At 42.2% G+C, this 15422-nt stretch overlaps 1 protein-coding gene across 4 annotated transcripts in view; it reads left to right on the top strand.

The window, feature by feature from the left end:
* Nucleotides 1–15422, top strand: part of Ctnnd2 (catenin (cadherin-associated protein), delta 2) — a gene marked incomplete at its 5' end in the record, with an annotated part of 372103 nt that overhangs the window by 18461 nt on the left and 338220 nt on the right. For all 4 annotated transcript variants that reach the window (XM_013515022.1, XM_013515021.1, XM_013515020.1 and 1 more), the window contains 1 exon segment: nucleotides 4525–4719. In XM_013515022.1, the coding sequence (XP_013370476.1) occupies nucleotides 4647–4719 (73 nt within the window).

Raw genomic sequence — 15422 nt, 5'->3', positions numbered from 1 at the left:
GTTGAGGTCATTCTAAAAATAATAAATGTCACATTTTGCTGGTCTGGTGAGTCCAGCTTGTTGGAACTGCTGAGCCATTGAAAGTGTGGTGCAGAAGACTAACAGGGTAGGCCAGGAGCCGTCCTTCTGACCTTTCGGCCTCTTCATTATTTTCAAGTCAGGAGTGCGCTGAATGTCTGGTTCTGGATGCTTACTGCGTTAGCAGGTGTTTGTTATCTGCAGCATGAAAGTTTAATTTATGCTCTGTCTCATTCTAGGAAGGAGGCTACCTTTACACACTAATTTCAATATTTTCTTCCCTTTTGGATTCCCTTCATTGTTGTATTTTTTGTAATTATCCATTAGGAAGCAACATATTTTCCCTAAAGAAAATAAGCCAGGAGATTTACATTTTGCAATCATATTTCACGAAATCATCAGAAAAATCTTTGTTTAGAAGATTCCAAATTGAAATCTCCACACTGCTTTTGAAATGTGGATAGTTGATATTAAGTATTTGATTATTTTTAAGTCAAAAAGTGTGTATGCAGGAGATGATGTCATTTCTGGACTCTAAGATCCAGTGAGCTGAGAATGCTTATTTTCATGCTGCTTTATTAATTGCAGAGCACTCTTACATATGCTTTCTCCTGTTTCAGTTCTCCAAAAATCCCAGGTTGTCCATATGCATATTATCATGTCAGCTTTTTACTCTTGAGAAAACTAGGAATCAAAGAGTTTTATTTATTTGCCTTAATTTACCCAACTGATGAGAGACTTACCTGGGGCAAAATTCATGTCTTCTTCTTACAAGTTCTTCAGGCAGACTAGCACAGAAGCAGCAGTGAAATCACAAAGTATCTTAGAATCTGTTTACTTTGGAGCATCGTGCATTCACACCCTGAAACTACCTTTCCCTTGCAGAATTTAACCACAGACCGTGATGTCAAGCTTCTATGTAGCAGTCACTCTTATGAACGATATTGTTTGAATAGAGCAAAAAATTATAAACTGAGGGTAGTAACATTAGATGATTCTTTTTTCTTTAGCTGTAGCAATGGCACCAACACAGAGGTGAGGGGTCACTGAGGTCTCCTGCTCCTGCTGTTGGCCAGTGTTGGGACCTTCGAGTGGCCACCTCCTGCTCTGTCACAGGACTGAAGCCTGGCCTCGCTCCATGCACACCCCCACCTCTGTCGAGTGGTCAGTAGTCACATGTCACCAGTCTCCGCATTCCTTCAGATCAGCGCTAGCAGCAGGAAAGAGCTGGCTCTGAGGTCCCGGGTCTTCAGAACTTGCCTCAGACCCTGCGCTAGGCCAGTTTGCAGCTTTGCCCCCACTGCAGGCACAGAGCACCCCTGGGGATTCTGAAACCCTCTGGCCTTCTTGCATTGCAATCTCTGTATCCTCTAAGCTGAGAGCTTACGTTTCCATCATGAATCTTCAAACCCATTTTCAAAAACAAATTGTACGTGAAAATTGCCGGTGCTTGAATTCTCTAGCCCCCTACTTTGAAATGTGAAGAGGAGAAATATGAACATCAAAGGAAAAGAACACATGGTAAGATTGAAATGGTAATGCCGAGATTGCCGCAGCAACTGAAACAGACATTGTTCGAACAGGGTGTATCGCTGCAGTGAAGGAAGTTTTCAGTATGGTGGTTTTGGTCTTCTCATCGACCCGTCCGTATTTCGACTGCACTTTGTCATGCTACAGTTCTGAGCCTCAGCGTGGCCAAGGTCGAGTTCCCAGAGTTGTCCCCGACCAACATCATTAGCAAGGACCCTTGGCCTTGGCATCTAGGACATTTGAGTCTAAGGCAAAGTTTCCTCTGCATTTTTCTTATTATAATCACGTCATTCCAGTTCCTGACAGAGATGTAAATGGTCATGAATGGTGTTTTGAGTTCAACACAGTAAATAGGGCTGTCAAATAGACCATAATGATGAAAGAAAATTCTTACTCAAGGAAAGCATGTTTTCTTTGAATCAGCAAATGCATACAGCATCTACAGAAATTTGGGTACATATTCCCAGAAATGGCTTGTGAGAAACTTTCTCCTGAATTTGCCCAAGACAAAATAGACCTTGTTAATAGGCATCTGAGTATGCAGTCTTTCATGAGTAAGGGCAGTAGAAGACGTGCATTTTAGCAAGGGCACTTTTAACCTTTGACTCCTTGGCCTTTCTTCTGTATTTCAATTCTCTGTGTGTCTCTCACCAAAAACTGTGCCCACCCACGACATATTGGAACCTGATCACAATGGATAAAATGAAGCGTAAGTTGCACTGCTTTTAAAATGCCTACATTCACTCAGCATTTTGCATAATGCTGAAATATGCAATTATATTTTGCACAAGTATTTTCCCAGGGAAACACAAGTATTTTCCCAGGGAAACACAAGCTACTAGGAGAAAATATACAATATGTTCCTCAAATATTTAATAATTTTATAATCATAAAATTTGTTTATTAATATCAGCAGATAGAAAATATGATAGCCAGAGACATAGGCTTTACCTTAATATATTTATTCTTTGCCTAGGACCCACGGCCATTAATTTGCTTAATAGCGCTAATGAAAACTTCCTAATGCTCAGGACATGCTTGTAACAAGAGGATTTTCACCTAGGCCCTAAGATCATGTCATGAAGTTCAGCGGCTCCTCTTCTTGTTCAGCATTGGGTGTTTGTTGAGTCATACAGTAAAGCAATGAAGATAAAGTTACCAGTCTACATCTACTGGAGATGGGTGACTACAAAATACTTTGAGATAATCACTGGTCCCTTTTTTCCTGCACTTTTGAATCCTTAAAATATTATCAGAACCTTCAGGAGTAAGAACTGACAGCAGGAACTCAAGGTGTATTGTACGTAAATATATTCCTGGAGAATCTAAGCATGAGACAATATTCAGGGTGGTGTTGGCATTTGGTAAATCAGACACAGCAAGCCTAATTATGCATAACAGTAGTTTCCCATCTATCATTCATCTCAACACTACCTAAAGCAGAAACTTTAATTACCAGCAAAGAGAAGGGTAAGGAACTCACCTACCCTGTACCTTTCCTTTCCTCAAAACGTTCAATGCTTTTTATCAATATGGAATTCATGGAGTTCCCGGCTTTACCCCATCCTTCGGCAGTTTTCTGTGTACTGAAATGGAATGCAGCCTGTGTTAAATGCACCAGTAAATATTTATATGTCAGTGATCTGAAAACTTTTGAATGTTCTTTTCCTCAAATACTCTCCATGCGAATATTCACTTTGCCCAGTGATATATTCATGAAGAAACAACAGTATCATCGAGCATTTACTAAAGACTGTGGTTTCCCAGTGGCCTCTAGTGAGGGCAGTGAATGAGCAGAATAGAGGGAGAGCTGTCCCAGACCCTATCAAGGTCAAAGGACTCCAACACCCAGTAGCTTGAGGCTGGAATGGAGAGCTCAGAATCTGGACTATTGAAAGCAGTTAGCACTTACATCCTGGTGGGCTACACGGGTGTTAGTTTGGGGGATTTCTCTGAAGGGTCGTCCATACAGCAAGCTGTGGTTTCCGTGGTTCTTGCATGTGTCCTCTGGTCTCCACGGACAGCACTCTCCCTTGCTGCCCCAAATGCATCTCATGCTGCAGTTTCCCTGCCATTTCTCCTCTCAATATTGGCTTTTAACCAATCTTCCTACTGTCCGTCAACTCAGCCTTGTAGCCCTCGTACGAGTTTACTTTCTTGAAGTATAGAGGCTGCTTTACAAAGCATTTTCATGGTCCCTGGTCTACCATTTGCTCCATAGTGACACTTTCTCCCATTCTACCCATGAAGGGTCACAAGTAGAAGTTCACAAGTGCTAGGAAGCCAGATGACTGGTAGCTTCAATTTATAAACAAACCAGTTAGCGACGACCATTTGGATCTTTCAGAGGAAGGTAGCTGAACACGAATGCTTCTGTTTGCAGGGGCAGAGGAGAGGAAAACACAGCCCAGAAATCTTTTTCTTTAGTATCTGCTTCTCTCAGGGATTTAGGCTGCTGCTGCATCCCAACATTTGGGTCATCCATTGTCCCAGGAAAAAGTGCTGATGGAAACACACTCGAGGCCACTTTTCAGGAACAACATCAGGGTGGCTTAGCCACTGTGGCTTATTCATTGGCTCAGCCCTTAAAAAAATTTCGGCTGCACAGTTTACAGCAAAAGGGCTGTGAGGTAATACGAGGTTATTCGGATTGACTGTGTGCCTGATTCCCTCCACGAAGAACCCAGTTATATCCATCAGCCCATGAGAAAAGCAGTGCTTCTCTGCTCTTGCTCAGTGTGGATTCATCTCAGGAGCACTGTCATCCTCACGGTGGCGTCAGCTTTGGGAGGAAAGCAAGCAGCTGGATGATGCCGATAAGCCGATTAGCTTGACGGATCGCTGCCATTTCTGGTTCTTCATTTGGTGTTGTGCAGATTTCAATCATTCTGATTCCCTCAAAAATTCAAATATTGTTGGGTAGAGCATCATTTGAATGTTAGTGGAGCCTTAACGCACCTTGTTAATCCATTTCAGCTGGATCCCGAGCCTCGTACAGCAGCCAGCATGGGCACCTGGGCCCTGAGCTGCGGGCCCTGCAGTCCCCAGAGCACCACATAGACCCCATCTATGAAGACCGTGTCTATCAGAAGCCCCCTATGAGGAGTCTCAGCCAGAGCCAAGGGGACCCTCTGCCGCCCACACACACTGGCACCTACCGCACGAGCACAGGTGTGTACAGGGGACCCCACTTGGGTCTGTCCATGCGGGTGGGCTTCCTTGGGTGTATGTGTGTGTGGGAAACCACTCCTGCCATCATCCCCGTGACCTGCTTCTACCATCAGTCGTAATAATGGTGGAAACACAATATGACTGCCCTGACCTGCCTGCTTGGGCAGACTCTGAATGTTGGAAGTACAGTGGCAGTTGTCAGCTTATGTTGTCAAGCAGGAAAAATTAAAAGATGTAATACTAATGTTGCATAAATCCTTGTTAATTTATTTAATGAGTATTCTGAGAAAATGCGTCCATTCTACAGGACATAAAAAATGCAAATGCTTGATCATGGTTAAAGTGTTTTTAATAGTGTAGTCTACCTATATGGCAAGCTCAGAGGAAAATATTTAATGAAAGTGTAACATATTTGTAATTTGACTCATACACACTAATAGATTGAGTCTATGAAGTTGAAGCTGGCAATTGCATATGATTCAGTCAACTGTGTAGCTCTCCTGGATTAAATATGCATTTTTAATTATACACAGCAATGGGGTACATGAAGACAGACAAGTGTTTCGCAGGATGTGTAGACATTTGCAAAATAACTGGTCTAATGTTATGGTTATATTGCTAGAGAATGCTTACCTTAACTATAAAACCAATACAACTAGAACATGTTAATCATTTCACTTGTTATAAAGCCTCACCCGGCTAAGTAGACAGCAGCAGTGGCCTTGCCGCTGTGGGGACAGTGCAGTTCTTTCTGTTCCCACCTGTGCCTGTGACTCCCTGCAGGGCTGATGCGCGGATAGCTAGCTCTCTGTTCTCTGTTCCCAAGCATGGGACTCAGAGCTCTGCAGGCTCGGGGTATTTTAACTTCTAGTGACCAAGTATAGTGTAGCAATTTTGTTAAACTGCTTTATGATGCTAAATTATATGTTTTGAAATCCAGGCATGCTAAGCTACTTTTATAGTTGATTATTGATATTTAAATTTCTCAATTTCACTGTATCATAAGAAGGAAGGCATAAGACACTTCTTACTTTACGTTTGACATCATAAATGCCATCCAGGGCTAATAATACGGATGTTGGTTTGGATGAAAAGGAATAGCCCTTTATTCACCTGTCAGATTCCTCTCGCCTCCAGCCCACTAGATCCACTTCAATCTAGAGCTGAGTTAGATTTTGCATATAATCAACTAAAGTAATCATATTTGTGTGCATCCCTTGTTAAAAAAAGAGGTAACAACCTCAGTGACATTCAGTATCTAATTTGAATAAAAAAAAACTGACAATAAGAAGGTTTATTGATTCTCTGTTCCATATTCATATGCTCCTAGAATTATCTCTTGTTAATAAAATTCTGCAGATTTAATGAAAAATTGACTACAATAAGAAAGAACTTAATTCATCTGTGACACTTCAAAACTAGCAAAAGGCACACTGTAGGAAAACAAAATACAACTGTGGTGTTTTCTCTAAACGTGGGATCAGCAAACAAGGGCCAAGGGCCTAATCTAGCTCTAGCTCACCACCTGTTTTAGTAACACTTAAGAGCTGAGGATGATTATTACATGTTTAAATGGTTGGTGAAAAGATGAATAGTGCTTTGTGATAGGAAAAATTACATGACATGCAAATTCCGGGGGCCATAAATGAGATGTTGGGGTGCAGCCTGGCCCACATTCTTCTGTGTCCCCAGTGGCTGCTCTGGCACCACAGCAGACAGCTGAGAAGTGAGAGGCACAGACTGCCTGGCGGGCACCGTCAGGGTTATTTCCTCCCTGACCCTGCTCAGGAAATTTGCTGACCCTGTTCAGAACCATACCTGCAGAGCCATCCTGCTCTAACGGGGTGTTTTTTACTTTCTCCTTGAGGATAGGCTACAGGGTCCTCAAAGCACTTCCAAGGAGAAGGTTTGTCTACTTCAGGACTTCTCCAGGAGCTGCCAAGGTTGGGACATCCAAATGTCCAAAACCTGGGCTGGGGATTTAGCTCAGCGGCAAAGTGCCTGCCTGGCAAGCGCAAGGTCGTGAGTTCGGTTCCCGGTACCGGAGAAAAACCAAAAAAAAAAAAACAAAAAAAAAAAACAAATGTCCAAAACCTGATGTCAGCCTGTGCCTTTGAACTTGGGAGAGTTTTAAAGTGATATAAAAGATCTATGTAATACTATGGAAATTTCCAGGCGCGTATGGATAGACTTTTGAGAAACTGGTAGAGAAATGGAAGCCACCTTTTCCAGCACCTAAGCATCAGCTGCAAGCTTTCGCTCTGCACTGCCCGGGTCCTACCCATCCGCACCTGATTCCCTTGTGTCCCACACTTTCCCATATGAGAAATGGATGTGTACATAGCATTTGCTTACTTATTATAGGCATGCTATCTAATATTAAATTTTGTTTAAAATAGCATAAGCCTGAAAATGGAAATTACAAAAAAGCTGAAGTTTAAAATAATAGATACAATGAAATATTTTAAGGTAGCTTCCCAGGATCATGCTTCATGTGCTCTGAATTGCATAACCCACACTGGAGACGACTGGTCAGGTCTTGAGAGGCTACCAGGTACCTATCCTTTAGAAGGAAATGACAGATTCTTGCAAAGACTGTTAGACTTGTAGTGTTCAGGGCTACTGGCTGTTAGCTCAGACGTTGGCTGAGGTGGCTTGGCCAAATAATCTCATCTTTCTGTTCTTAAGTGATAGGCCCCCAGCAGGAGCTCCTTCATTTCTAACCCAGAGTACTTCACACAAGGATTCAGGGACAGTGGGACAAGGAGATGGAAACCCAGGTGGTTCCCGCCAATAATTCCACTTTTGGAAATGGGGAAAAGTGTGATATGTTACAATAATTAGGGAATAACCAGTTGCACAGATTCAGACCTGTGAGAGAGGATGAAGTTACTCAAACATAGCAAAAGTCCAGGTACATAGCTATGTTCAGGGGCTGTTCTGAGCGCCTTAAATAGATCTGCTAATCCCCAGAATAACCCCAGGATAGAGATGATACTGTTACTCCCTTTATAGATCAGGAAACTAAAGCACACAGATGTTGTCCAAGATCACACAGATTACATAAGCTCCACACTCAAGGAGTTGTGCATTGGATCCCAGGTTTGATTGACCACATGCTTCTAAGTATTGTCATTTAAACATAAAATAAATATAACCTATCTTCATTTGTGGAGCTTCATGGCTTTAGAGATCCTGTTCACTGAGTAATACCTATTGAGTTCTGTCTTGGTTACTTTTCTATCATTGTGAGACAAAATACCTGACACACACACTTAAGTAAGGAAAGGTTTATTTAGTTCACAGTTTGTGGAGGTTTCAGTCCATAATCAGCTGGCTCCAGGACAGAGTGGCACATGGAAAGGGGCAACAGTTCATGGCAGCAGAAAACAGCAAAAGCAGCAAGAGCAAAAGGGAGGAGCTGCCTGAAGCAAGCCTCTTTCCCTCCCTTATATTTTATGCAGGCTACTCACCCTGCTACACCCAGTGCAAAGTGGGTGTAGCACTCACACACATAATCCCAGCACTTACACCCGTAACCCCATGGGCCATGAGTCAATCAAAAACTGTAGAAGCCCACTCCATGACTACATGAGGCTTTGGGAGGACATCTAGACACAAACCATAACAAAGACAATGTGTGCTAGGTGCTCTGGTGGATCCAAAAAGCTTAAAATCTACTCTATGTCCTTGACTGTGTTTTGTTTAGGTTCAGAGAAAGACAAAACAGACACAAAATTAATTGACAATGGGAAAAGTCTTAAAAGATCATTGACTATTCCCTACAAGATGACAAAATGAAAGACAAAGCATTAATAAAAGCACTCTACATCATGCAGTATCTTTCTTTGCTGGGTAACAAGCATCTCCACTTTGGGCCCTACACAGGATAAGCTGTACCCATGTCCTACTCCTGCTCCTGCCCTCAGAAGGAGCCTGCCTCTGGTTACAGGGGACAGCAGGGAGTGGGCAGGAGTGTTTGCACCTCTTGTATCTTTGGTAGTTTAGTGCGGCAGCTGTACTCTGCCAGCTCGGTCTCTCGAGCATCACAGTCGGCTCCATGGTAACTCTGTCTCTGCCACTGTGCCCCATGCTGCCCTCAGCCCTGGACCTCTCATGGCCCAAAACCACTGAGGCTAACCTGAGCAGTAGGCTGTTCTCAGGCAGCAGGCTGCAAGGAGGTGGCCACGCAGAGACTAGGCAACATCTTCAGACACTGAACACCATGATTCTTTTTTTTTTTTTTTTTTTTTTGGTTTTTCTCCGGTACCGGGAACCGAACTCACGACCTTGCACTTACCAGGCAGGCGCTTTGCCGCTGAGCTAAATCCCCAGCCCCTGAACACCATGATGAAGTCCCCACGCTTCCCAACCTAAAGGCATATCAAGTAGCATCCCCCTCCTGCTAGCATCTTCCATCCCTCCTCTCAGCCTCCCTTGTCCATGTCTCCTCTGCTCTGTACAAGCCCTGCTTGCATGCTACTTTCTATGGAGACTAATTTAAACCTCAGACACCAATTCAAACGAAGCCCCCAATCTACCTTTGGGCATTCAGAAAAGTCCTGTCTGATTTCTTGAACCGTAAGCTGTCTAACCATGTAGAGACTTCACGAACATGTGTTTAGAATTATTTAGATACCTGGTGGAAGATCCAAGTCCGGCTCCTCCACTCTCCTCTGCTGCAGATTTAGGGCTGGTGAGACATACAAGCTAGAATCACTTCACACTGGAACCCATAGGACTGTATGAAGCTGAGCAGGTATGGATCCACCAAAGCTGTGCCAGAGGAAGTAGACCATGTCAGACAGAAGGGGTCTTCTGTCCCCACTGCAGACCTAACTCCAGCACTGTCATACCCCGACAACTCCACGTCCTGCCACTGCAAAACAGGACTGCAGCCCAGTTCGTCCACCCAGGCCAGCAGGAGGATTCTAGTGGTGTGGCAATCCTGCCAGCCCTGTGGGCCCTAACTGTGTTGTGGTAGGGACACAGAAAATAAAGCCCACCTCCCCGCCACTGCCCAAGGACAGCAAGTGGGAGACAAACGCCAACACAGTGGCTGTAGAGATCTGGCAGCTTTAGAGAAGGGGAAAGGGCCACTTTGTGAATCACAAGTGGTCCTTGCTCAGCAAGGCCCTTAGAGAGTACCAGGTACCAATGTGCAAACTACTCCTAACACAGGGGCAGTAAAGGAGGCAGGGAGCTAAGAGGAGGAGGCCACTCTCCAGGGATGGGGAGGCGGAAGTGCAAGCCCTGGTAGAAATGGCAAATGTGCTTTTCCAGGACCTTCCCCCTGGTCTCTGGGCATTAACTGCCTGTGCCATGAAACATCAGGAGGTACAGTGTTAACTAAGGTGTCTGTTTAGGTGAAACCCACATTTCATCTAAGGTGATGCTGTCAGGTCTGGAGCTTGTACAGTCAGGAGTCCAGCACAGCAAGGAATGTGTGAACGGCTTATGGAAAAGTCCATTGAGCAGAAACAAAATAACAGGAATTTTTATTTCAAACTCAGAAGTAAGAATGACTGTCTCCTTAGAAGGCATTTGATGAACACAAATGCTGAACCCTACCACGCCTTAAACACATCTTTCTAAGCCAGGGATGATGGCCCAGGTCTGCTGTGATGCTATAGTCACAGATTCCTTTTGGGTAAATGGGATGCTGAGAGAGCAGCTTCTGTCATGCGATTGTCAATGTGTAATAAACAAAGGACTGCCAATGGGTTGCAAGGAGGAAACCCACTGAGTAACTTCGTAAGGTTGGCAAGTACTGCAAAGAAAAAGAATGCAGTAAAAGTATTTGCACATGTAGAGAAAGTATTTGTTTAAATCACTTATTCTTTACAAGAATAGCCAATACTTAATGCAGTTGTAAGGTGATTACATAGGACCCTCATATGCATAAAATGTATTATTATTCCATAATATATAAGTAAGAGTCTAGTATCAATATACCTTTAATCAAAATCACAATTGGACCCAACAAAAGTGTGGCTTACCAACAGTTTATTATCAATTAAATGTCGGTACTTCAGGCCAACAAATTGAGTACTTCTCATTAGAGCATGTCAAATGAGATCTTCTATAATGTCTTAATTGAAATACTCACCTTTTTTAGTCCAGAATGAGGGGCACGTTATCATCCAATCATAAATTTTAAATAAGCCTCATTATAACTGTCATCTGAAACTCAAAAAGAAATCTAGTAGCTTACCTACGTCAGTTCACTTTAAGTGATGTAAATAAGAGGTCTAGTTATAGCTGAAGGTATATACTGTTTGCTAGCAGAACAATTCATTGATACGACACAATGTAGCCACTCCTGCTGTGTGAATAATAATGAGGACAGGGTTGATTAATGCCAGTGAGGAGTGTGCGTAAGGACAAGTGATACAGTCGGCTTTGTCCTGACAGATACACCCCAACTGCCTGGAAGGTGTGCCGCCTGATGCTTTCAGTATATCAGGAAGCATGACAGTATTGTAAAGCATAAAAGCCAAAGATGAGATGTCAACTGAACATTGAGCAGGGCTTAATACGATGCCAGGCCAGAATGTCAGAAGCCTTAAAGATGTCATTCGAAGATTTACAACCCCGAAACCACAACTGCAGATTAGCGTATTCCCACCCCACACCAGAGATTTCCAATCAGTTAAAATACCTAGAAAGCTCTATTACTTATTTATCTTACTGCTCTAGTTTGAGGATGTTGTGAGTTTATAGAAAATTGTATAGGTCAAGATTATCATCGCATGGATCTCACTTGAAATGGAAATGCTCATTAGCTAAATGAGAAGTTCTCTAGCACCCGTGGTCCGCAGTCTGCCAGATTCCAGGCCATGTCTCTGAATCACAGAGCCTCAGCCAGTTAAATACTTGGAGCACTTAAGTTTCTTAGGGTTTCTTTCAGGGCTTCTTTTTTCAACAGGTGAGAACTTGGATTCATAAAGAATGTAAAAGGCCTTTTACACCGTAACCACATACTGTTAGGTTCTTGGTAGAAAGGAATTTTGAGCTTATGAAAGGGGAGCAAATATTTCCCAAGGCTAATTCTATTCTTCAGCCAACTGCTTTATGCATCCAGCTCTGTCTCCACACAGCTAAGCTCCTGTAAGGCTTCGTGACAAGATCATCCCATCTAGAGGTGGGCAGTTAGGCAGCTGATCTACGTTAGCAGGACTCCTTCCCCTCACTCCCTTCCTCTCATCCTGTGACAGATTTGCTCAGCCCTCTCACCGTACCCTAGGCAGTCCGCCACGCATACACAAACATTCCCTACCCAGCCATCCCATTTCCATTTTCATGGAAAATTCTAGCCAAGGACCTCCATCTGGGTCCATTCTCTTTGCAGTTGTAGCCGACCCTGGTGCATTTCTCTCCGAGGTAGAAGCCAAAGCAAATGAAAATGCAGATGCTGAGGGATACTAAATCAGAGTAAATTACCTAGATAATAAGATTTAAGAAGATGCACAATCTCACATAAATTTTTAGACTTTGCTTTTCTGCCAGAAATACTGCATTTCTGAGTATGACCTACTGCCATATGGAGGGCCCAGCTGTAGGTCAGAGCAGTACCACAGGGCACCCTGCAGTCAGAAGTCACCTTTCACCCTCGCCTGTGCACTCAGTCCTTTACCTGCTCCTCTGCAGAATCATGAGGAAGATGTAGGAGAAACTTGACCCACCACATGGACTGCTGTGTTAGATGAGATTGTATATGTAAGCTCCTAGCGGCACAGTAGGAGGCTGCACATAACTATAACACCACCTTTTCCTTGTTTCTAGGTACTGTAAGCATCCATTCAAAACAGAAAAGATGCTGAAAGAGCATGGCTATATCATTGTCCAGAATAACCCTCATCACACACATGAAAAATCAGAGGAAATCAAAATATACAGCATTAGACATGTATACAAATATGTATAAAACCATATGGCATAGGACTAAACATGTAGATTTTTTTTTGCCTTTCTTTTTATGCATTCATTGTTTGTATTTTAGTTTTTATACCACATTCCAAAGACCTACTCACATCTGCCACAGTGTGTGTAGCTATGTAATGTTAATAAAACAATAGCTATTGCTGAACATGAAAGAGATCCTACTTCTATTAATCACTCAGTGTTTTTCCTGTTAATTTATATTGTATTTTCAAATTATTGTTGAATATAGCGAGGAGAAAACCATGGAAACGAGGTAGGAATTTACATCCTTTTGTCTTTCAAATACGTCAACCATGTATTTACCCACATCATCTCACATGTATTTGAGACCCGAGGGCGTGGGCATGTGCCCTCTGCCACCATCCTCAGTGCCTCCTTCTCCAATAAAAGCAGCAAAAATAGTATGAACACCAGTGATTCCACTACTACAAATCATGCATTGAATGCCTGCTCCACAAGAATAATAATATATGAAATTAAAGGTTATACTAAATTGATCCTTGAACAATTTTCCACTGAGTTTAGCATGGATCAGTCCATGACAAATGCAGAGAAAAATTTAATTAATGAAGTTTATTGCTACATTTTATGTATACATAATGATCACATTTATCATAGGGAGTTGTACCTGTATATGATATATCTTGATTCTTCTTTCCACTCCCCTATCCTCCCTTCAGCCTCTCTTCCCCTCTTTATCTACAAAAGCTTTGTTTCCATTTTTCCTCCCTCCTCTCCTTCCTTCCTTCCCTCCCTTCTTTTCCATTTTTTCCTTCTTGTTTTCTTTTCCCTTTCTTTCTTTCCCCGTGCCCCTTTGTAGTTCTGCTTTCCCATGTGAACATTTTCTTGCTGTTTCACAATATCAGATGTTTACTGTTCAGTTCTGGATGACAGTGGTGGAGCAAATATGCCAAACACAGGGCTTGAGAGTCTTCCTCACTGAAATAATGGAGTTGACATCTCTTTAAGAGCATTAGTCCATATTCTTCAACCCACTGTCATTTAAGCTGTCCCTATTTTCTGAGCTTACAGTGGAGACATTGTTTAATGACTTATTGCATTTTTTATTTACTAGATAACACATTTAACTGTGTGTTACAGATCCATATTTATCTACATATGGGAATATATGTGTGTATATAAAAATGTTTTTGTTTCTCTGTTGAACCTTCCTCTGTATTCCTTGCAATAAGCTTCTTACTATGTGGCCAGGTTCTTACTATTTTATTCCGTTCTTTTTGCCCTTTCTGCTTGTAACCATCACTCATAAAGCAGAGTGCCTCACTTTGTTAAAGGAATGCATCACCCCCTCTTTCAAGCACAACACTGAAAGCATCTCTTTGTTTTTCCTTGATATGCCAGGACGTTATTTGTGTAGCTGTGCAGAAAATAAATAGATAATTGTTACAAGCAGCATAGGTGTGTGTTGAAGTGTCAGGTCAGCTGCAGAAAAGCCCACTTGTCAAATCTCCCCAAGAGACCTGCAGCACAGTTCACTGAGTTCTGAGAGCTCATGAGGGGAGAAGGAGCTGTTTGCAGAGTATGGGAGGAGAGGAGTGTGTTTACAGAGCTGGTGAAGCACCTTCCCCTCCACAAATTTGCTGTGAGGTGGTTCAGGTGCATAGAACAATTCTGGGAAGGGGTCAGTGGAGCTTGAAAGCGCAAATAAGAGGAAAGGTTTAAACGGGCAGGAATTAAGGGAAAATGTGTAAAAGGAAAGTCTTTCAACAGCATTCACTTATCCATATCAATGGACAGGCCTAGTTTGCCTAAGTTACACCAAGAGCTGAAGAGTCCATGCGGAAAGGATGAATTGAACCTGACTTTCACCCCGATGCCACACTTGCAGTACCCTAAAATATGTTTCAGCATTTTGGTGCTAATTAATAATAGTCCATGTATTTAACACTTTATATACTTGAGTTAGCGACACTTCTTGTGCATTGAAAATGAACAGTGACACCTTCAATTCATCAGATCACTTTTTTGTGTATGCTAAAAACGAGTTTCTTAGTAACAATGCTAATGGTTGATTTGAGATCTGTTAAATGTCCACACATCTTGATCTGTACAACTATTGCATCTGTTCTTTAACAGTGTTCCTCCCCCTTCATACTGACGGTTTGTGTTATTTTCATTGCATGATCATCCTCTAATTTATTTCACCTGAGCAGTACAAGTTTGCATTCTGATTTTATATTTTGAAATTCTCATCAGCTGTCTCACTGAGTGTCGCCTAGAAGAAGTGTAAGCAATGGGCTGAGGAGTAATATTCCTGAAGGGCCATTGATTGAAGCCACAACTACAAAGTAATTGTGCGCTCTTAAAATATGATCTCTCTGAAAGTGTTTTATCCCTCTAAGATTCCATGGCTCAGACTCCTTTTTTCATAATATCGTGATATCATTGATGAAACTAAGACTCAAAGCACTTTTTAAAAATAAAATTAAAACAGTTATATGATTTGTTACTCTATGGTTTTTCTAAAAATGAAGAATAGTAAATGTTTTGGCATCAGCTTTTCTGTATATTTCTCCTCCATATCTCAGTAAATTCTATTTAGTGAGAGTGCAATTAATTAACTTACCAAACTATCACAGTTTTTCAATCTGATGTTTAATTGGCTAATTCCTATTCCAAGCCCATCTTCTCTCTCCATTTAGCAGATATTAGGCTTTTCATCATTTTTCTAAGTTTTCTCACCCTATTAGTCATTCAGTAATATGCATCTTTGCGGTTTTAAACCAAGTCCAGCAGCT

Source organism: Chinchilla lanigera, unplaced genomic scaffold, assembly GCF_000276665.1.
Source record: "Chinchilla lanigera isolate Chin_1 unplaced genomic scaffold, ChiLan1.0 scaffold00025, whole genome shotgun sequence".
Lineage (NCBI taxonomy): Eukaryota > Metazoa > Chordata > Mammalia > Rodentia > Chinchillidae > Chinchilla > Chinchilla lanigera.
This window is presented reverse-complemented; position numbering and strand designations above follow the sequence as displayed.